General features: G+C 42.0%; 1 protein-coding gene across 2 annotated transcripts; it reads left to right on the top strand.

Annotated features, from left to right (window-relative positions):
• Positions 1-1,018: 1,018 nt before the first annotated feature.
• Positions 1,019-16,435, top strand: rbbp5 (retinoblastoma binding protein 5). 2 transcript variants are annotated; one of them, XM_023262104.3, is made up of 14 exons: positions 1,019-1,174; positions 2,097-2,122; positions 4,199-4,371; positions 4,795-4,935; positions 6,225-6,387; positions 6,872-6,981; positions 7,883-8,002; positions 8,820-8,973; positions 9,075-9,146; positions 9,334-9,451; positions 10,474-10,543; positions 10,978-11,213; positions 13,089-13,166; positions 16,224-16,435. In XM_023262104.3, exons 1-14 carry the CDS (start codon positions 1,156-1,158, stop codon positions 16,274-16,276), a joined length of 1,533 nt encoding a protein of 510 aa, XP_023117872.1. In that variant the 5' UTR covers positions 1,019-1,155; the 3' UTR covers positions 16,277-16,435. The 2 variants fall into 2 exon arrangements, with proteins under 2 accessions (XP_023117872.1, XP_023117871.1); XM_023262103.3 differs by having other exon boundaries at positions 13,089-13,319.
• Positions 16,436-22,350: the final 5,915 nt, after the last annotated feature.

The following is a 22,350-nucleotide window of genomic DNA, read 5'->3' as shown; positions in this document are numbered from 1 at the left end:
AAAAGAAATGCTAAAAATGTTTCTTTAAGAACATTCACATAAAAATCAACCAAAATCCAGTGGATTTTGGTTGATTTTTATGTGAATGTTCTTAATGAAAATATTAGAAGTTTTACTGATATATATGGAATCACTTTAGATATTTTTAGGATTTTTTGGGGAAGATTTTTACTTATTTGTTGAAAATTTTTACAAGAATTTTCTTGCCAAATTTGGGGGATTTTTTAAAATAAAACTTTCAGTGGAAACTTTTAAGGAATTATTGGAATTTTATTCCTGAAGGTTTTGCAAATTTTCAGAAATTTGGGGAATTCTTTTGCCGAATTTTTGGAATTATTTTCAGACATGGAAACAATATTTTTTGTTGCCATAAATGAAGACAACAGGAGGGTTAAAAGATGATGGAGATCCTCATATTTATTGTTTTATTGATAGTGTTTTACAGAATAAACTGAAGTAAGATCACCTCAAATCTCAAATGATTTCATTTCGTATCATCTCTCAGTATTTCTCATTGACAAGTTGAATATTTCCCCTTCACTTTCTCAGTGCTGGACCTATGGACTAGGTCTATCTATGTCTGCATCATGGCTTCACATGGAAAAGAACTGAACAGAGGAAGAGAAACATCTGACTGAGAGACTCGAAAAAGATGGAAAAGGATCCAGGAAGATCAACTAAAAGTCAGTGAAGCAAGGAGTCATAGTTCCACTAATCAGGAGGTCTAGAAGGAGTCATAGTACCACTAATCAGGAGGTCTAGAAGGAGTCATAGTACCACTAATCAGGAGGTCTAGAAGGAGTCATAGTACCACTAATCAGGAGGTCTAGAAGGAGTCATAGTACCACTAATCAGGAGGTCTGGAAGGAGTCATAGTACCACTACTCAGGAGGTATAGAAGGAGTCATAGTACCAGTCATGATGTTAACCTCTCCCGTGCAGCAGAAGGTCTGCAGGTAAAACCACAGAAGAAGAAGGAGGTCCCGGAGGTTGTTTTCCGTTCAGGCACATCTTCGGCCTCATTGTTTGGGGTCCTCACTGGAGGCGCGGCGCCAGTCTCCCGGCAGCATCTGAACCAGAAAACAGGAGCTAAATTCAGGGAAATATCAGTAAAAACAGGCCGTTCCGAGACTTTGGATCCTCACACGTCCAGCCATGAACCTGGAGCTGCTCGGTGAGAAACTGAAAACCGTTAATTTACCGTTTTTTTTGGTTTTTTTTTACCGTCTATTGGCCTCGAAGCTGCTTCCGCTGGGAGCTTGTTGTTGTTAGCATCCAGGGTTAGCTTAGCACGTCAGTACAGGCCAAATTAAAATAAATTAAAGAAGCAAATAGTTTAGTTCTGAGAAAGAGTTCACACTAAAGTAGTCCACCGATCTGTCTGACTGTCTGGTTAATATTAACGTGTAAATATTCATTATAAAGGCAGCAGAGACGGTGAGCTAACGTTAGCCTGTACGGTGTCTTATTGTGTTTGAATGAAGTGTTTCTGTCATTGATAGTTTAAATATATATATATAAACCACTGTTGGATCTAATTAACACTATGTGGGAATATAAACAGCTTCTATATAAGATGTTTATGTTCGTCTACAACATTTAGAGATAACTGCTGAGCTGAACGGAAGAAAATCAATGAAACAGTCGTTTTTATAACAATCAGATGAAGTTTTGTTAACGTGAAAGTAGATTTTAAACAGTCTGTAGAGTTTCGACAGCTTTGAGACGATATAATCTGCATTTATCCCATGTGTTTGAGTTCATTTGCTGAACATCGTCATCGATGCTCAACTCTGTGAAATTCAACTCGTTTCTTTTTACAGAAATAAATAAACTCTAGATCCAGTTTTTAACCAGTGGAGGAGCAAGCAATGTACATAAAAACTTTCTGATTAATCTTGGATGTCTTGTAACTCTGCGTTTTCCTTGTGTATTTGTCAAGAACCCCAGACTTTAATCTCCGATTCTAGACGGTTTTCTCTTCGTCTGGTGGATTTAACTCCTTGGTGTTTTTCTGAACCTCAGATCTGTTGTGTTCACAAAGAAGAAATAAAGAAATGTTTAATCTAAATCTCTCTTTGTTTTTCCTCTTATAGAATCATTCGGGCAGAACTATCCAGAGGTAAGACGACAGTTTATAACGTTCACATTAGGGCTGCAACTAACGATTATTTTAATAATCGATTAATCGGCCAATTATTTTTTTTCGATTAATCGATGAATCGGATAAAAAAAACAACACATTTTTAATTTCCACCGCTTTATTCAGAAAGAGAAGATTTGGACTGACAGAGCAAATAAGATCCTTGTAGCGAAGCCTTCGTCTTCAACCATCGACAGAGGCCTCATCTCAGTGACCATCATGTTGAGGATGCTCTCAGTCAGGACAGATGCTTGCTGTGGTGGACATGATGTCTTGCTCATCATGAAGCCTGTCATTGTTTGCTGTTCATGAAATGAGAAAGATAGTATGAGTGTGTATTATAGCACAATTTACAACTCAGTAGTTATCTGGTTTTATTTGCAGTATTAGGTTAAGGCAAGTAAGTAGTCCAAAGAGCAAAACACAAAGTACGCACGCACACACACACACACAAACACACACGCATAGATAGATAGATAGATAGATAGATAGATAGATAGATAGATAGATAGATAGATAGATAGATAGATAGATAGATAGATAGATAGGACAAGCACCATAAAAAATACTACATACTAAATAAGTTACTTTAACCCCTGTTTGGTCTAAATGCAGTTCATCCTGCCTCACTCCAACACAGACCAGTGTCTTCACTCAGACTTTGTGAGAAAATTAAAACTTGAGGCTTAATCTTTAAATTATTATCACCATTGTGGGCAAGTTATGTTTATTTATAAAGCATATTCAAACCCTGCTTAAGCTGATTAAAGTGAAATAAAAGTTTCACGCGCGCGCACACACACACACACACACACACACACACACACACACACACACACACACACACACACACACACACACACACACACACACACACACACACACACACACACACACACACACACACACACACACACACACACACGCCCTGTCATTAATCAGCTAACAAACACTAGCATCAGGAGAGCTACCAGACAGACTAACGTTACGTTTTCTCACTTAAAAACAGAACAAACGTAGGATAATGTAGTGACTTACCTGCTGTTGAGCTCCTTCTTCCTCATCGGCGACTCCAACGTGTTTCCGTTTCAGGTGTTGCATCATCATCATGGTGCTCCCGTACATCATATCACTTTTGTAAAGCTTGCATGTTACGCATGTTTTTTATTTTTTGAAGCGTGAAATGCTGCCACACTTTTGAGGATTTCGGTCTGACTGTTTTCTCCATGTCCGTCATGTTTGGTTGAAATTACTCTGAATTTACTTTCGCTTTGCCACCACCTCGTTCTGTTCAACTCGCTCTCCAGGTGGAGTTATTTAAAAAAACAAACTTAATTTCAGTCAGCCAGCATTGACAAAGCTCTGCAGGTGAAGTAGACGCTCCGCGACATGGTGAGCAATGCATGAATCACGCGACACAACGAATTGATAATGAAATTCGTTGCCAACGCTTTTAATAATCAATTATTATCGATTTTATCGATTCGTTGTTGCAGCCCTAGTTCACATGAGCTGGAGGGAAATCACAGTCTGGTCAGTCCTGATAGACTCAACCAACCATCTGGTTCTTCATCTCCAGGAACTTTATTAATGATCAGAGTTCTACCTTCATACTGTGAATATCTCCAGAGTTCCAGCTCCTTGAAGTCCATAGAGGAGAACGTCCCCTGGAGAAAGTTCTAGAGTAGACCTACCGACAACTGGAGAAAGTTCTAGAGTAGACCAACAACTGGACAGTTGTCGGTAGGTCTACTCTAGAACTTTCTCCAGGGGAACGTTCTCCTCTATGGACTTCAAGGACCTGGAACTCTGGAGATATTCACAGTATGAAGGCAGAACTCTGATCATTGATAAAGTTTCTCGAGATGAAGAACCAGATGGTTCTGAGGAGGTTCTGGTTGTTTCTTCCAGAGGTGACTCAGTTATTTTGTGAGCTGTAAAGTCATTCTGTATACCTGCTGGTGTTGGTACCAGTATGTGATGGGAGCTGCTGGTGTTGGTACCAGTATGTGATGGGAGCTGCTGGTGTTGACTAATCTCTGGTCATGTTGTCAGGAGGCAGATGGCACTCTGGACTGCATCAGCATGGCCCTCACCTGCACCTTCAACCGCTGGGGAACCCTGCTGGCTGTCGGCTGCAACGACGGTCGCATCGTCATCTGGGACTTCCTGACGCGAGGCATCGCCAAAATCATCAGCGCTCACATCCACCCGGTCTGCTCCTTATGGTGAGACACGGCAGCGTTTTGTCGTCAGAGAAGGAATCTGTAGGGCTGAAGTTGTGAAGGAAAAATGACTGTTTCCCCTTTTCTAAGGTCAGACAGACAGACGCTGTAGGGGGAAGTTATGCCAGGACTCTGCTCTGGTCGAGGTTAGATATTGTCCATTCTGACATGGCTAAGCAGACCAGTTGTCTCCATATTGGTCTGATAATATAAACCCAAAGATCAGAGAGAATCCTCAGGACTGATGCTGGTGTTGCTTGCATGAACTGCTGCTCTGTCAGCGTCACTCCTGATGTCAGTGAACCTTCCTCTCAGCCTCAGCCAGGCAGTGATGTCCGTGTCGCTATGGTCACGCTACTCTTCCTGCAGGTCAACATGTGGTTTGTATGTGACAGAAGCGGCTTCCTGTTGTGTGTTTGTGTGCAGCTGGAGTCGAGACGGACACAAGCTGGTCAGCGCCTCCACAGACAACATCGTGTCTCAGTGGGACGTCCTGAGCGGAGACTGTGACCAGAGGTTCCGCTTCCCGTCGCCCATCCTCAAGCTGCAGTGTCACCCCAGAGACATGTGAGTTCTGTCCGGTTCTGCTCAATCCAACCGTTAATCTGGACCCGTCCTGCTGTGGGTTCATCTGGCTCCTCCTCTGGTGTTTCAGGGACCAAGTGCTGGTTTTTTTTTTTGTTTGTTTGTTTGTTTTTTGTCCCATGAAGTCTTCTCAAGTTTCTCAATATTTATCAGAAATGGGGGAAAAAAACTGTTCGAAATGACAGAAGACGTCCAAAATTTATACAAAATTGTCCCAAAATTATTCAGATTCATCCAAACAATGATGAAAACCTTTCAGATTTACTTGTTTTCCCAGAATGACTCAAAAATGATCCAAAATTGGTCATATTTCATTCAGAGTTCAGACTGTGACACCTGGATGGATGTAAAACTGATCTGGTGTCAGTTTTTACCACAACTCACGTGTGTTTTTCAGGGCTTTAAATCTTGTTCAAAATGAAAAAAGTATGTTAGTATTCACATAGCATATGTTTAGAATGACAAGACGTCAAAAATGATTAAAAAATTATGAAAATGTGACTCAAAAATAGTCCAACATGACAAATATATTTCCAAAATGACAAAAAAACTACATAGCATTTGTCCAAAATTATGAAAATATGTACAAAATGACATAAAGTTTGCACAGAATGATTAAAATTTTTCCTAAATGAGGAAAAAATCTGTTAAAAATGATTTAAACTGACAGCTTAAATGTGTTTAGAATGACTCAGAAATGTCCAAAATTGCTTGAAGCTTGTTCAGAATGAGTCAACCTTAAACCTGTTTTTCCTCCTAAAATGTCATGTGTCTGTCTGCTGTACTGATGAAGTTCTGAGACTCAGAAAACTTCCAAAATCACTCAATAATTAGCCAAAATAAAGAAAACATTTGAAAAAAAAAAAAATCCAAATGACTCAAAAAAATCACCAAGAAAATAGCCCTAAATGACCGAAAGATGTTTAAAAATCACCAAAAAGGTGTTTAAAATTACAAAAAAATATGTCCTAAATGACAAAAAAATGCATATATGCCCTAAAATATCTCCAAACTGATTGGAAAAAAATAGTCCAACATGACGAATATTTGTCCAAAATGACTTAAAATCTGCACAGAATGACTCAGAAATGTCTAAAATGATAACAACTTTACTATGGCTTAAATACTCTTTAAAATGGCAGAAAAGGTCAAAAATACATAAAATAGTTCAGATGTGTTTTTCCTCCTAAAATGTCCCGTGTCTGTCTGCTGGACTGATGAAGTTCTGGTGTCCAATGCAAAGTGATTCAGTTCTTCCTCTGGTGTTTCAGGGACAAAGTTCTGGTTTGTCCCATGAAGTCGGCTCCGGTTCTGCTGACGCTGTCCGACTCCAAACACGTCGTCCTGCCGGTGGACGATGACTCGGACCTGAACGTGGTGGCGGCCTTCGACCGGCGGGGCGAGTACATCTACACCGGCAACGCCAAGGGAAAGGTCAGCATCACGGAGACAACATCAGGACTCAAAGAGTGTGGGTGCAGGGGACCAGGTTAGCTCCAGGGCATCCGTTACCATGGAGATCTAGCTCCTCAGCATCAGTTACCATAGAGATCTAGCTCCTCAGCATCAGTTACCATGGAGATCTAGCTCCTCAGTATGAGTTACCATGGAGATCTAGCGCCTCAGCATCAGTTACCATGGAGATCTAGCTCCTCAGTATGAGTTACCATGGAGATCTAACCAGGTAAAAACAGATCCGGCTTCACACTGAACACTCTGACTTTAGACTCATGCTGACCCACTAGTCTTCGTAGTCCATAACTCTGATCATGTGATCTCCATATGAAGCGGTCCTCAGTAGAAATGGAACTGTAGACCCAATAACAGATCTGGTGAAGTTCAGATAAACACTGAGCAGTTCTCATCTGAAGGACGTCGGTGTTTCTGCAGTTTTCCTTCACTGCTGTTTCTGCTGCAGATTCTGGTGCTGAACACAAACACTCAGGAGCTGGTGGCTTCGTTCAGAGTCACGACCGGAACCAGCAACACCACCGCCATCAAGTCCATCGAGTTCGCACGCAAAGGGAGGTGAGACAGGAGCTTTCTGTGCTCAAATTATTGATTATCTTTATTGTTGAGTGTCTTCTTGATTAATCTGTTTGGTCTCTGAAATGACAAAAAATAGTAAAAATGTGCATCAGAGTTTACTCAAGCATCTGGTTTTGTCGAAAGATCTTCAGTTTACGTCAAAATGTTAAAATAGCAAAATCTTATCTAAAATGACAAAACTTTGTTGAAAATGACTTCAACTTTGTCTGAAATGACTTAAAAATCATCCAGAATTACTCAAAATGTGCTTAAAATGTCAAATGTTTGTCAAAAAATACACAAATTTGCCTTAAATGATGTAAAATTTGACAAAAACATCCACAATGACCAACAGATTGAAACAACTCAAGTAAACAAAATCTTAATTGTTTAAAAGTTTAGTTTTAAATGGAGAAACAAGCCACAGCACAAAAGTACTACAAAGAGACAAAATGGTCCCAAAAAAGTCACACAGCGAGAAAAACGAGAAAAAACAACTAAAATTAGACACAAAATAAAAGGACAGACATGTTGAAGAAGCTGAAATAACAGAATTTATTTGTTTTTTTATTCATAATCCTTCAAACTGATTATCAGAACAATTGATTTAACAGTCGATGTCTAATTTAATAATCATTGCAGCTTCATTAACATTAATCCAGTTGTTGCTGCTATAAAGTGTTCCTTCTTTTAACTTATCGATAAATATATTTGCTGTGTCTGAATAAATCATCTAAAAATCTGGATTTATTAGTAAATGTTCTCTGGATTGAATCGGACCTTCTTCAAATGGAGTTTGGGTCGATGAGGGTTCTACGGCTGTTCTCAGTGTGGATTATTTGAACCGATGAGTTTTGAGAGAACCTGTGAGGTCTGAAGTCGTTCTTTCTCTTTTCTGCAGCTGCTTCCTCATAAACACAGCAGATCGCATCATCAGGGTTTACGACGGCAGAGAGATTCTGACCTGTGGGCGGGACGGAGAGCCAGAACCGATGCAGAAACTCCAGGACCTGGTCAACAGGTCCGTCAGCACGGCTTCACGATACTGGTCTTTAAATGTTGTTATGAAAGAAATGACAAAGATACACCAATCAAGAAACATTATGACCACCTGTCTAATACTGGGTTGGTCCCCTTTATGCTGCTAAACCTCCTCTGACCCACTGGGGCACCGGGATGCTGCCTCTGGACATCCCCAGAGGTCCTGTGGCACCGGGATGGTGGCAGGGAATTCTGTGGGTCCCATAGGTTGCAGGATGGGACCTCTGGCGATGTTCTGTGGCACCGGGATGCTGCTACAGGACTTCCCCAGAGGTCTTGGGGCAGCATCCTGGTGCCACAGGACATATCGAATCCTGTGGCACCGGGATGGTGGCAGTGGATTCTGTGGGTCCTGTGGGTTGCAGGGTGGGACCCACATAGATTAGGCTGATCCTGGACCATCCCACAGATGCTCAATAAGATTTGGATCTGGGGAGTGTGGAACCGTAGCTCTGTTGTGTTCCCCGGATCACTCCTGAACAGCTTTTGCGGTGTGTCAGGGTGCATTGTCCTGGTGAGGGTGGCAACTGGCATCAAGGACTGCTGTTACCATGGGGGAGTTGGGGATTGCTTGACCTGCAGTGTTTAGGTGGATGTCAAACATCCTCATGAATGTCATAACTCAAAGGTTCCCCAGCAGAACCTTGGATTATAACAAGATCTCGATGTTCTTCACCTGTCCGTGGTCCTAATGTTGTGGCTGATGGGCGTAGATGTGTTTGCCGTTGTTCCAGTTGGACCAGTTTTCCTTCCCTGCAGGATTTTAGAGCTTCAGATCAGGTGTTCTGTATGTTCAGGACTCCGTGGAAACGCTGCTGCTTCTCTGGAGACGGCGAGTACATCGTAGCCGGTTCGGCCCGGCAGCACGCCCTCTACATCTGGGAGAAGAGCATCGGCAACCTGGTGAAGATCCTCCATGGGACCAGAGGAGAACTGCTGCTGGACGTGGCTGTGAGCCTCAGACACACATTAAAACACCTCATGTTGACGATGAGCATCAGTTTGTTGGATGTTCAGAATCAGCTAACCGACTTTCCTTCATCCTGCTGCAGTGGCATCCGGTCCGTCCGATCATCGCCTCCATCTCCAGCGGCGTGGTGTCCATCTGGGCTCAGAACCAAGTGGTGAGATGGATAATTATCAGCAGGAATTCCTCAATAATAATTAATTCTTGACATAACAAGGATTGAAGTTGCGTTACTCTCTCTTTGTGCAACAGTAGACATTTAATAAACCCTCAGCAGTAATCGTACGAACGATGTAGTTTGTAGTTTTCTGTTCTCGTTGTGTGAACGTTTGGGTTGTCTGCAGGAAAATTGGAGCGCTTTTGCTCCGGACTTCAAAGAGTTGGACGAGAACGTTGAGTACGAAGAGCGAGAGTCTGAGTTTGACATCGAGGATGAGGACAAGAGTGAACCTGAGCAGACAGGTAGGTAAAGACAGGTAGATACCAGACAGGTAGGTAAAGACAGGTAGACACCAGACAGGTAGGTAAAGACAGGTAGGTACCAGACAGGTAGATACCAGACAGGTAGACACCAGACAGGTAGATAACAGACAGGTAGGTAAAGACGGGTAGATACCAGACAGGTAGGTAAAGACAGGTAGATACCAGACAGGTAGGTAAAGACAGGTAGACACCAGACAGGTAGGTAAAGACAGGTAGATACCAGACAGGTAGGTAAAGACGGGTAGATACCAGACAGGTAGGTAAAGACAGGTAGATACCAGACAGGTAGGTAAAGACAGGTAGATACCAGACAGGTAGGTAAAGACAGGTAGATACCAGACAGGTAGATACCAGACAGGTAGGTAAAGACAGGTAGACACCAGACAGGTAGATACCAGACAGGTAGATACTAGAAAGGTAGGAAAAGACATGTAGATACCAGACAGATAGATACCAGACAGGTAGGTAAAGACAGGTAGATACCAGACAGGTAGATACTAGACAGGTAGGTAAAGACAGATAGATACCAGACAGGTAGACACCAGACAGGTAGGTAAAGACAGGTGGACACCACACAGGTAGATACTAGACAGGTAGACACCAGCCAGGTAGATACTAGACAGGTAGACACCAGACAGGTAGACACCAGACAGGTAGGTAAAGACAGGTAGACACCAGACAGGTAGACACCAGACAGGTAGGTAAAGACAGGTAGACACCAGACAGGTAGATACTAGACAGGTAGACACCAGACGGGTAGATACCAGAGAAGTAGATACCGGACAAGTAGATAACAGACAGGTAGGTAACCAGAGAACCTGAACTGTGTCTGCTGGTTCCACTGGTTTCCTGCTGGTTCCACTGGTTTCCTGTTGGTGTCATTGGTTCCACTGGTTCCCTGCTGGTTCCACTGGTTCCCTGCTGGTGTCATTGGTTCCACTGGTTGCCTGCTGGTTCCACTGGTTCCCTGCTGGTTTCTCAGACCTGAACTTGTGTTCCAGGCGCCGACGCTGCCGAGGATGAAGAGGTGGATGTGACCACCGTTGATCCCATCGTGGCTTTTTGTAGCAGGTGAGAAAGAAAAACACGTTTCAGTTGTTTAATCTGAGAAGTTTTCTGAATCTTCTGATCCCAACTTTGAGTCTTAGAATCCGTTTGATCTTCAGAATCATAACTGAGAACCAGTTTGGTTCCAGTTCAACCCTCACAAACTGTCGTCTCAAAGGTTCTTTCAGACTTTGGTTGGTGCAGACACTTCATTTCAGGCAAATTGTTAACTGAGCCATGTAAAATAAATTGATAGTGATCAAATGTCAGGATTTTCAGTTTGGATTTGATAAAGTTTACCCACCAAAAGACATCTCACCGATGAGTAGTTCAAGGACTGTTGGAAACTTGAATATATACAGGTATACATATATACAAGTTTTTATGGTTCTTTTTGACTGCACGTATTAAACTCAGTCCAGCTGGTTTTGTGAGTAAAACTGATGTCCTGTGTGCAGTGATGAGGAGCTGGAGGACTATAAGGCCCTGCTGTACCTGCCCATCGCCCCTGAGGTCGAGGATCCAGAGGAGAACCCCTTCGGTCCTCCGCCGGATGCCTCAGTTCAGGCCGCCACTCCAGACGAGGCGCTGGCCGGCGGGGACAAGAAGCAGCGACAGCCTTCGTCTGAGGGAGGTCCGGCCAAGAAGAAGGCTCGGACCACCACCATCGAGCTGCAGGGGGTTCCCAGCGACGGTAAGAACCAACCCACCATACAGACCGAGAGGTTTACCAGAGATACAATATATTGCCGATAATTAACTATTTATATCTTTCATTAGAGGCTCAACAAGCTCCAAAAGATGTAGAAAACCTGTATTCTCTCCATGATGTACTGACATCATGCATCTTAGATCAGCTGTAGTACCTGGTTGTTGCAGCAGGTGGAGCCTCTTCATGTTTAATACTGTAGATCTGCTGTAGTACCTGGTTGTTCCAGCAGGTGGATTGTCTTTATGTTTAATACTGTAGCTCTGCTGTAGTATCAGGTTGTTCCAGCAGGTGGAGCCTCTTCATGTTTAATACTGTAATTCTGCTGTAGTACCTGGTTGTTCCAGCAGGTGGAGCCTCTTCATGTTTAATACTGTAGATCAGCTGTAGTACCTGGCTGTTCCACCTGGTGGAGCCTCTTCCTGTTTAATACTGTAGGGACCAGATGAGGCGTCACCCAGACTACAGCAGAGAACATTGTGGGGGTTTAGCTAGCGACGGGCACCGTGACAAAGACTTCTTGGGGTGATTGTGGAGCTCCGACCCGAAGTCACTTGAGGAAGTTGGAGTGAAGTTTGCTAGCAGCGTTTTTTCCGACCAGTGACTAATGTGTTTGAGACATTCTGGACAGATTCTGAAGAATTTTGGACATTTTTTGAGACCTTTTAGACAGTCAAGGTTCTTTACACTGGAAAAAATGTCCGTCTTAAAACAACAACAAAAAAAAAATATTTCAAGGAACTTTTAACTTGAAATATGTGAAAAATCTGCCAATAGAACAAGTGAAAAATGGCTTGGTAAGATTTCTAGAAATAAGATATGATATTTAGAATATTGAGATCTTAAAATCAGCTGGGAAAATTTGTTTTAAGCTCTATTTTACCAGGATTGTCAAGCTTAGGTGTCTTAAAATAAGCCAGACATGCTTAAAAAAAATTGCAGTTTTTCACTCAAAAATAGATTTTTGCTTTCATGTAACCTCCTAATTTTAGATGTATTAACCCTCCTGTTGTCTTCATTTACGGGCACCAAAAAATATTGTTTCCTTGTCTGAAAAAAATCCCAAAAATCAGCAAAAAAATTCCCCAAATTTCTGAAATTTGGATTTTTTAAAAAAAGTTTCTCTTAAAAGTTTTAATTAAAAAATCCCCCAAATTTGGCAAGAAAATTCTTGTAAATATTTTCAAAAAATTAGTAAAAATCCTCCAAAAAAATCCTAAAAATATCTAGTGATTCCATATATATCAGTAAAACATCTAATATTTTCTTTAAGAACATTCACATAAAAATCGTCAATTTTTTTTGTGAATGTTCTTAAGAAACATTTTTAACATTTCTTTTTTCCACATAAAAATGTTCAAAGATTTCCCAAAAATGTTGAAAATGTGGACATCAGAAGTTTCACTGTAAAATTTTTTTTTTCTCACATTTTCAAACTTTAAAACGAGTCAATTCTGACCTGCAGGACGACACGAGGCTTAAACTTATTTTGAGTTTTCTTGTAAAATTCAACTCAAAACAAGATAATTTCAGATTGTTTGACTTAACAAGATATTTAAGATGCGTTGTCTTAAAACAAGTCCCTCCATCTGCTGAAATGTCTCTTGTTAAGTGAATTTATCTTAAATCAAGTGGGATGAGACATTCTGACTAAAAATGAGACAAATAGACTTGGTAAGATTTAGAGTTTTGCAGTGTAGACGAAGTTCCTGAATAACAGTCGCTGATGGAACAGATCTGTTGGAGGAACTAACCAGGAGTCCGTGGAGTGAAATGGAAACATCAGCTCAGATCAAATGTCCACTGTGCTAACGAAGCAAAAACCGTCGTCTAATGTGAGCTGTGGTTCTGTGTCCCCAGAGGTTCACCCCCTGCTGGGTGTCAAGGGTGACGGCAAGTCAAAGAAGAAGACCGCCGGTCGGCCCAAAGGCTCCAAAGGTAAAGACAAAGACTTCCCCTTCAGGCCCAAGCCCTACAGGGGCGACCGGCCCTCCTTCCCGGTGGTACCCGAGGTTCTAGGCGGCTCAGGCCCAGGAGGAGGAGGAGGAGGAGGAGGGATGAAGGGCAGGGCAGAGGGGGCCCTGGCCTCAGGTAAGCCCACCACCACCACCCCCGGCCCTGCTGCTGCTGCTGCTGCCCTGTAGTCCGACCTCCCAGCCGGCTGCCTCCAAACCTCCCTGTGCTGCTTCCACCTCCAGCTGACGGTACAGCCACAGCCGGGTCAGAACCACAAAACAGAGGCATGGTTTCACCAGCCAGCTGAATCACCAAAGTACAGTATTTATCAGCCAGAAACTGAAAACATAAAGAATCATCAACAGTCCTTAATATGAGGAACATGAATAATAACTTTATAGCTTTACAAAGCAAAGTTACAACAACAGAGTTTGTCAGGAAGTCTCAGTTTGCATCTCCCTAAAAAAGGACAGATTCAGTTCAATTCAACTTTATGTTGTGGAAGTTCAGCAGTTGAGAGAAGATGAGGAGGCCGACACAGAGAGGCACACTGGAGACTCAGATGATTTAGACTGAGAGGAAGGTTCACTGATATCAGGAGAAATGACACCGACAGAGCAGCAGTTCATGCAAGCAATGCCAGCATCAGTTCTGAAGGTTCTCTCTGATCTTTGGTAGATACAGACCAACATGAAACTAGTGTGCTTAGTCAGAATAGATGATATCTAACCTGGACCAGAGCAGAGAGTCCTGGCAGATCTTCCTCCTACAGCGTCTGCCTGTCTGAAGCCAGATTAGGGCGAGGTAAGATCTGAACCTGAAGATGGGCTCAGACCTGCAGAGGTTGAAGGGGAACAGACGCCAAAGGTGGTAACCTGCTGTAACCTGTAGGATCATTTGGGATCATTTCCAAACATGAAAACAATGAACAGAAAATTTAATCAAAAAAGCAGGAGAAAGTTAAAAGTTTGACTTTAGAGTTATTATCAGCGATGTGGTTCCTCCTGAGTCTTCTCTGGTAGACCCTCTGGTAGATCCGCTGCTGGATCTTTTGGTAGATCCTCTGGTGGACCCTCTGGTGGATACTCTGCTGGATCTTCTGGTGGACCCTATGGTAGATCCTCTGGTAGATCTTCTGGTGGATCTTCTGGTGGATCCTCTGGTGGATCCTCTGATAGATCTACTGATAGATCTTCTGGTGGACCTTCTGGTAGGTCCTCTGTTGGATCTTTTGGTAGATCCTCTGATGGAACTTCTGGTAGATCCTCTGGTAGATCTTCTGGTGGATCTTCTGGTAGACCCTCTGGTGGATCCCCTGGTAGATCCTCTGGTTGATCTTCTGCTGGATCTTCTGGTGGACCCTCTGGTAGATCTTTTGCTGGATCTTCTGGTGGAGCCTCTGCTGGATCTTCTGGATCTTCTGGTTGACCCTCTGGCTGTGGTTGGCTGTCAGCTGGAGGTGTGTTGTGGTGGATGAAGCTTGTTTCCTGACTGACTCGTGTCCATCTGCCTCCTGCTTGACCTTTGACCCTCCTGCTCCCACTCCCGCCTTGCTCCCCGGGCTTTTATTGTGAAGTTTCTGTCTGTCTGCAACAGTTGCTCACTTCCTGTCTGTTCTGTTTGTCCATAAATTTACAGTCTGTCTGAACTCCAAGCAGCTCCTGGATCATTTTAACTCACTGTGGTTCAAGTTTCACTCTAAAGTCCTGCAGCTCTGAGGAACAGGGAGCTGCAGCTAGGAGTTCTGAAGGTTAACATCAGCTAGAAATCCAGGGCTTTGTTTGTCCGCTCCAGTGTTATTAAAAATAGAAATCCGTTCATATCAGACCACATATAGAATAAATAAACTGCATGAAGGAGCAGATCTTGGAGACTGACCCGAAAACAGAGAAAAAGATCCATGAAAAACAACTAATGAATGAATGCCTGAACAATGATTTATTGTTAATAATAATTTGGGAAATGCTCGTTTTTGCTTTAATCCTGGAGGAGAGAAAACCAGATTCTAATGAAGTTCTTCCACAAGCAGAAATGTGAATGTTTATTTTAGGGATGTGTACGTTCTTAAACTACTGGTGTTTTCAAACTGTACGTTTTCCATTTCTGTTTGTGTTGAACAGGTTTGTTTTTGCATTGGGGCTACCTGTTCCTCCTTCCAGTTGCTATGCTAAGCTACGCTACGCTAAGCTAAGCTAATTCAGTTCAGCCTCCAGCTCTGAGCTCATCTGAAAATCTCAGACTTTCGTTGATTCATATTAATATAAAATAAAGTTTTTTCCAGTGAGAAGCTGCTGAAAGAGTTGAGGATGTAGAGCTGACAGTCAGTTCTGACTTTTGAACTTTATTTATTCAAGGATTCAAGGATATTTATTGTCATTGCATTTCTGCAATGAAACTTTGTTGTGTCTTCAAAAAAACAAAAAACAACATAGTATAACAAACAACGAACAGCTGTTTAAAACAAGTATCAAATATATATAAACAAGTAAATAGAGACAAGTATTTCAAAAAATGTAAATATTTATTTTTCATTTTAAACCTGGTTTTAACATTTTAGTGACTGAGTTCTAAACATCACAGCCAGTCAGAAGTTTACAGTTAATGCTGCAGGACAAGGACATTTTAATGGATCCAGCAGAGGACAGAATTTGAACAACTGGGCCTTAAAACTGAAAATAAGTGTAAAATCTCCAATCCAGGCTGGTTTAGTGTCTCCATAAAGTTCCTGTCAGTGTTTATCTATGGATGGATCCATGTTTCTACTAAAATCCAGTCTTTGGTCCACATTTCTCCAACTGTTGAGGTTCTAACATCAGTAGAACCTGATGTGTTAAAGTTGAACCAGACAAGATTCCAGTTTTTAGACGTTTAGACTATATATTGAATGCTTAGTTTCAGTTCCAGAATATTAACTATAAATGAAGTGAAGTAAAACCTGACCAGATGTAGCTCCACTCGTCCTCCAGTGGTTTTTGTTCAACTGTAGTTTGGAACCAGCCTCCGTCTGTTTTGTTTCTGACTCTGGATGTTTCTCTGTAGGAGGTTTGGTGTCGCAGTCGTACAAACAGCACGACATCGGAGGGATGGACTGATATCTGCTGGACCCGACGGAGCTTCAGGCTAAAAACAGACTCTGGTGTCGCATACAGACTGATTCAGGACCGTCTTCATGGAAACACCCCTCTCTTCCTCCTGTAGTGTTGTCTTTCTTGTTGTTTTTATACGTATTAATTAAAACATTCTGATTTCTAGTTGATGAGCTGCTTTCCTGAGAGTCTGACAGGTTTCTTTAAGTGTCGGCTGAGAGCAGGACGATGCTTTCTGTTGTGGATCTGATTTATTCATGATACACCGAGTCTCAAAAGTTGGTTCTCCCCACTGGACAACATGTTTGATGGGTTCCACCTGGTCCATCAGGTTCTGTCTGGTTGTTGGTCTGGTCCAACTGTCAGGTCCCAGGAGATAAATCTCTTGTTTGACCAAAATGCATTAAACTAACAGAACCATGTTCTGATGGTGGAATCCAGTGTCCATAGTCTGGTTTGGGGGTCTATGTCTGCTTCAGGTCTCTGAGCTGAACATTGTTCCTCAAGGTTCCACTGTTAATGCACAATATTAGACCAACAACACTCTAGAAAAGGTTCTACTTCCTGTTTAGGAACACATCAGGGCCTGTGACTGAACGGAAAATGTTTAACAGATGTTCTGGATTGGTATTTATGTAGATGGAACCCGTATGACTCAGTAATGATGTTCTGAGCTTCTACCTGGCTTTAAGGAGGAATGGAACCCAAACTGCCCTGACCTCAACCCAAATGACAACTGTTAGGGAATCCTGGACATGTTTACCGTCTACCACCAACTACCATGAAACAACTCAATTCTAGAAGACACAACCATCCACACTCTAGAACCTCCTACATTCATGAAAGACTGATTATTGAATAAAGGGATTATGGTGCATCAGTCTTTGAGCTTTGTTTTTCTGCAGAGAACCAACTTTTGGAACACGGTGTATTCAGGTAATTATTTAAATTTGAAACATGGCAGCAATCAGAGGAGTTTTTCTCTCACTGAACTGCACAGAAGCACAAAAATTAACGTAGAACCCGACCCAGATCAATGTTCAGGTAAAGGAACAGCATCTGATCTGAATCTAAAAATATTGTTTCCTCCTCGGAGCCCAAACAGGCTCTGAAGATGTCAGGAGGTTTTTATTGGCTCTCTGTCAACCAATCACAGCGCAGTAGCAGCAGTGACATCAGCAGGTGATGTCATTGATCATCTATTGATCATCTGTTACTTGAATTTAAAGCTCAACTCAACAGGAAGGGACATCACTGAAAGACTGGAGGTTATTTAAGAAAATAAAAGCTCCCAATAGAAATGTAGGAAAATCCATAAAAACAAGCACACAGAAAATATGAACAATACCTCAAAATATATCAGTTATTGATATGTAATGAGGTTAATATCCGGGTTATTGATACTGTGACACCGTAATATCCAATTCTAATTTAAACTGTCCGATGAATCCAGTCACAGCAAATCTCTGCTCTATATCACATAAAACTGTTTCATGAAATATTCATTACACAACATTAAAACCATCCATAGATATCTGTAGATTTACACTACCAGTCAAAACATTTAGAACACTTCAATTTTTTTTTTTTTTAAATGAAATCCAAGTAGATCAAATCCAATGACTGTGGAAATAATACAAAGTGGTGAACTGCCAGAGATTTTAAAAAAAGTCTGGTTACCTAAAACTGAAAAATAATGTACATTTCAGAATTATACAAAAAGGCCTTTTTCAGGGAACAGAAATGGGTTAACACCTTAAAGCTGTTCTGCAGCAATGGAGGTTGATCAAGCCTTGAAAGTTGGTGCTACCAAATCCTACAGGTTCCCAACTTTTCGTCATTACTTCCAACCCCCTCTGTCTACATAAAAGTAGTGTTGGAACACACCGTGGAACCCTCCAGAGCATTATCAGAACAGGAAGTACTGCAGAAAGTAGTGTGTTGCTATAAAAATGGAAAGGAAAAGGAAATTAACAATAGAAGAGAGACAGACCATCATAACATTTAAACATGGAGGTCTTTATGCAGAGAAGAAGAAAGGCATCAGTGAGTCCAGTTTTCTTCACTATCAAAAGGCTCAGAAACTGGAGGAAACTCTGACAGGAAGAGATCTGGAAGAACCAAAGACACAACAGAACCAGAAGACCAGCTTATGAGAGTCAACAGCTCGGTAATAGAAGCTCACAGGACAACAGCTTCAATCAGCTTCATAGAGGTCGTAGTAAGAAGTCTAACTGTGAAGAGAAGACTTGGAGCTGCAGGTTTGACAGGTGTAGCTGCAGCAGAAAGCCGTTGGTAAGACGTCAGAATCAGAAAAAGAGGCTTCCTGGACCACGAAACACCACCAATGGACTACTGAAGACTGGAAGAAAGTATCATGGACTGATGGACCTAAACTGTCACTAAAAGATGCAAAAATGACCCAAAAAGTTGGAAACTGAACAACCATGAAGAAGAAGAGAACGCAGAAATGTCAGTAGGACACAGCCAGAATAACACAAAGTGACAAAAAAAGTCACTAAAAGATGTCAGAATAAGAAAAAGAGGCTTGCCTGAACCATGAAACATGATTTCTGTACGCCTTCCTGCTCTCTGTGAATGTTTCTACTTTAGTCTGATCTTTGAATCCTTTAAAACTCTGGAAACTGAAGCATCAAAGGGCGGCTGTGGCTCAGGTGGTAGAGCGGGTCGTCCAATGATCGAAGGGTCGACGGTTCGATTCCCTCTCTGTCCTAGTCATGTGCTGTTGTGTCCTTGGGCAAGACACTTTACCCACCTGGCCTCCAGTGCTGCTACTCACACTGGAGTATGAATGCGTGTGAATGTTGGTGGTGGTTGGAGGGGCCGTAGGCGCAGATTGTCAGCCACGCTTCCGTCAATCTGCCCCAGGGCAGCTGTGACTACAAACGTAGTTTACCACCGCCGAGTGAGAATGTGTGAGTGAATGAATAATGGATTCATTGTGAAGCGCTTTGAGTGCCTTGAAAAGCGCTATATAAATCTTATCCATTATTATTATATTATTATTATTATCAAACCACACGTTAAAGACAAACAGCAGAGAATCTGTATGACAGACACATCATACATGACTGTTCACACACGGATCATTCCTGTCAGCAGGTACAGCAGTAAACCTGGAACTACAGAAAACATGAACTCATGTCATACATGTGTTATGGAAAGGAACTAAGTACATGTAAGGATTTAGTACAGAAGTATTCCATGCTGGTTCAACATCCATGATACACAGACACACACACACACGCACATGCACACACACACACATACACACACACACACACACACACACACACACACACACACACACACACATATATCTGAGACTGATGACTGACATGAAGAAGAAAAGTGTGTTCAGGGAAAATACAATAAAACTGCAGGTGGATTTTGAAAAGAGCTTTTAGACAAACACATGGGAGGAACGCTGTGAAGTTTTACTCAAAGTATTGTGTGATGACAGAACTTTCAGTGATCCATGAGCTGCTACCAGCTGGACTGAACACACCAACAAGAACCTTCTCTCTGCTGAGGAGCTCCCAGCAGAAACCAGCTCTCCACAGACCCATACGGTGGATCCTGGCAAAGGAGGAACATCACTGGATCAGCACCAGTCTGACCACGTTTCTCCAAGAAGGGATTTGGTTTTGAAGCACCTACAAAGTCCTGTTGCCATAGTTACATCCCCCAGGGCCTCATGAATACACACCAAATCTGCATCCTGTCCCATCAACATACAGGTTTGGTGGTTGAGATGTGAAGGACATCACAGAGACGGCTGTCGGCCATTTTGGTTCTCAACCTGTGTAGTTTCTCAGACATCCATGATGTGCAGGTGAAGAGGAAACGTCCACTGACACTGACTTGCCTAATAATAAGTTTATTATAAAGAACAGAGACTCCCTGGAAGGATTCAGTCAATATGAACCGCTCAGAATAACAATATGCACCCAATTATTTAGGTTTGGTTGTTTATGAAGTCTTAACATGTGGTTTCTGTTATAATGAGACCCCACGGTCAAAATAAAGAGCCCAAATCAATCCACCCCTAGACATAGCCACCCCTTCTAAAACACCATTAATTGTCCAAGAACTGACAAAACACATTCCATTCTGTTGATGATCTCAGTAACTCATCAGTCATTAGTCTCAGGTCAGATACTACACCTGCTTTAGGGTCATTCCAGACCTGGAGGACATTTTACGTCCCACTCATCCAACTTCAAATAATTCATGTACAACATCCTAAAACATGCAGTAGTGTGTAAATGTTCTTGTCCTGACACCAAATCTATAAAAACTAGGAGAAAAGAATGTTTGAAAATATTTTAAAATACCACATAAGTCTGGAGTTGTTTGTGTTTGTTCTGAGCTGCAGTGGAGCCTCAGGAAGTCAAAGAGGAGTTTAGTTCCCAACAGTGTGGAAGTTGATTAGTGTGAGTCAGAAGCTGAAGCTTGATGTTAGTGTGAGCTGAGCTCATGAAGTGAGTCCTTCCAGTGGAGTTGTGTTAGGAAGAGAGCAGTGGACAGTCAGTGTGGACAGCAGGAATCAGAATCCCTCTGGAATGTACAGATGACATGTGACTGTTGTTGGAAGACACACTGGAAGATGTGAATGAGACAAAGATACCAAGCTGATAAACACAGAAGAAGAAGGTGATGGAATAAATGATAGAGAATGAAGAGATTTGATGTTGATCCTGGAATGAGAGAGTGGACTGAGGTCAGCAGATGTCACTGATGTGTGGACATGAATAGGTGGATGAATGTTGTGCTGACATGTGGATGATGTGTGTAGAAGGCTGACATGATGATGATCCACAATAACAGAAGGACAAAGTCACTCTGCTGCTTTTAGAGAAAAGCTGATGGATGAGGACAAAGTAATGTTGAGCTGCACATTCAGAACCTGAACACATCTGATGGATCATCAATGATACACATCTTTTATTCTTTATTCAGACTGAGGTACTGCAGGTTGTCAGAGATCAGCTGTGATTCTCTGGCCTCAGCTCTGAAGTCCAACCCCTCCCATCTGGAACATCTGGACCTGAGTTTCAACAACCTGCAGGATTCAGGAGTGAAACATCTGTTAGATCTTGTGGAGAATCCAGACTGCAGCCTGAAGACTCTGAGGTCAGTAGAAGGTTCCATCAGTCTCTGCTGCTTCCAGCAGTTTTCTACTAAACACAGTCAGTATCAAAGCAAAGATCCAGTGTCTCCTGTAAACCTGCAGCTTCTCAGTGAAGCTCTGAGAGCAGAATGGAGACAGAAACACAGAGACAGCAGTCAGCCAATCAGAGGAGCCACAAGCTTGTTGTCATGGTGTGTTTGAGTGGATGTGAAGCTGACTGTTGTTGTTGTGTTGATATGTTGAGGAAATAAAGCTGATTTACTCCCCGTGTTCACTCCAACACGTTAACATGAAGCTGCTGCTCTGAACATGACTGAAGTTCTGATGAGCTGCTGATCAAACTCATTGATCTCCTCTGGTCTTTCTTCTTCTCTCTGCAGATGGAAGTCATGGTGATGAGAGGATGCAGTGTCTCCTGATGATCAGAGGTTGAAGCAGCAGCAGCAGCAGCTGGTGTGGAGAGACTCTGACTGGACCATGTTACTGGGAGGTGGACTGGGAACCAGTGTAAAGTGTGTTGTTATCACTGTGTAGTTTAGTGTTGCAGCTCCACACTGGATGCTGTTCTTTATGAAAATTGTTTTGCCATTAAAAATAAGCATGAATATTTTTTAGAAGTTAATCGTTTGTTGAAAAAATGCTTCATAAACAAAACTTCATTATTATTATTATTATTGATTTTAAATAATGCACCTTGATTCTAACATGTTTTTTTATGAACTATTTATTGGATCTTAGTACCTTATTTCTTAAGTATTTTATGTGGCATTTGTTCCCTGTTCTTTTTACTGTCCTATTTTCTCCTGTATTTGTTGTTTTTAGATGTTGACAATGCACTTGAGCTTCTTGCACCTCTTTCCAATGTGGTTTTATACTCAAATGGCGAATAAACTGAACTGAACAGAACTTGTTGTTACTTTAGTAT

Source organism: Amphiprion ocellaris, chromosome 5 (genome assembly GCF_022539595.1).
Source record: "Amphiprion ocellaris isolate individual 3 ecotype Okinawa chromosome 5, ASM2253959v1, whole genome shotgun sequence".
Classification (NCBI taxonomy): Eukaryota; Metazoa; Chordata; class Actinopteri; family Pomacentridae; genus Amphiprion; species Amphiprion ocellaris.
This window is presented reverse-complemented; position numbering and strand designations above follow the sequence as displayed.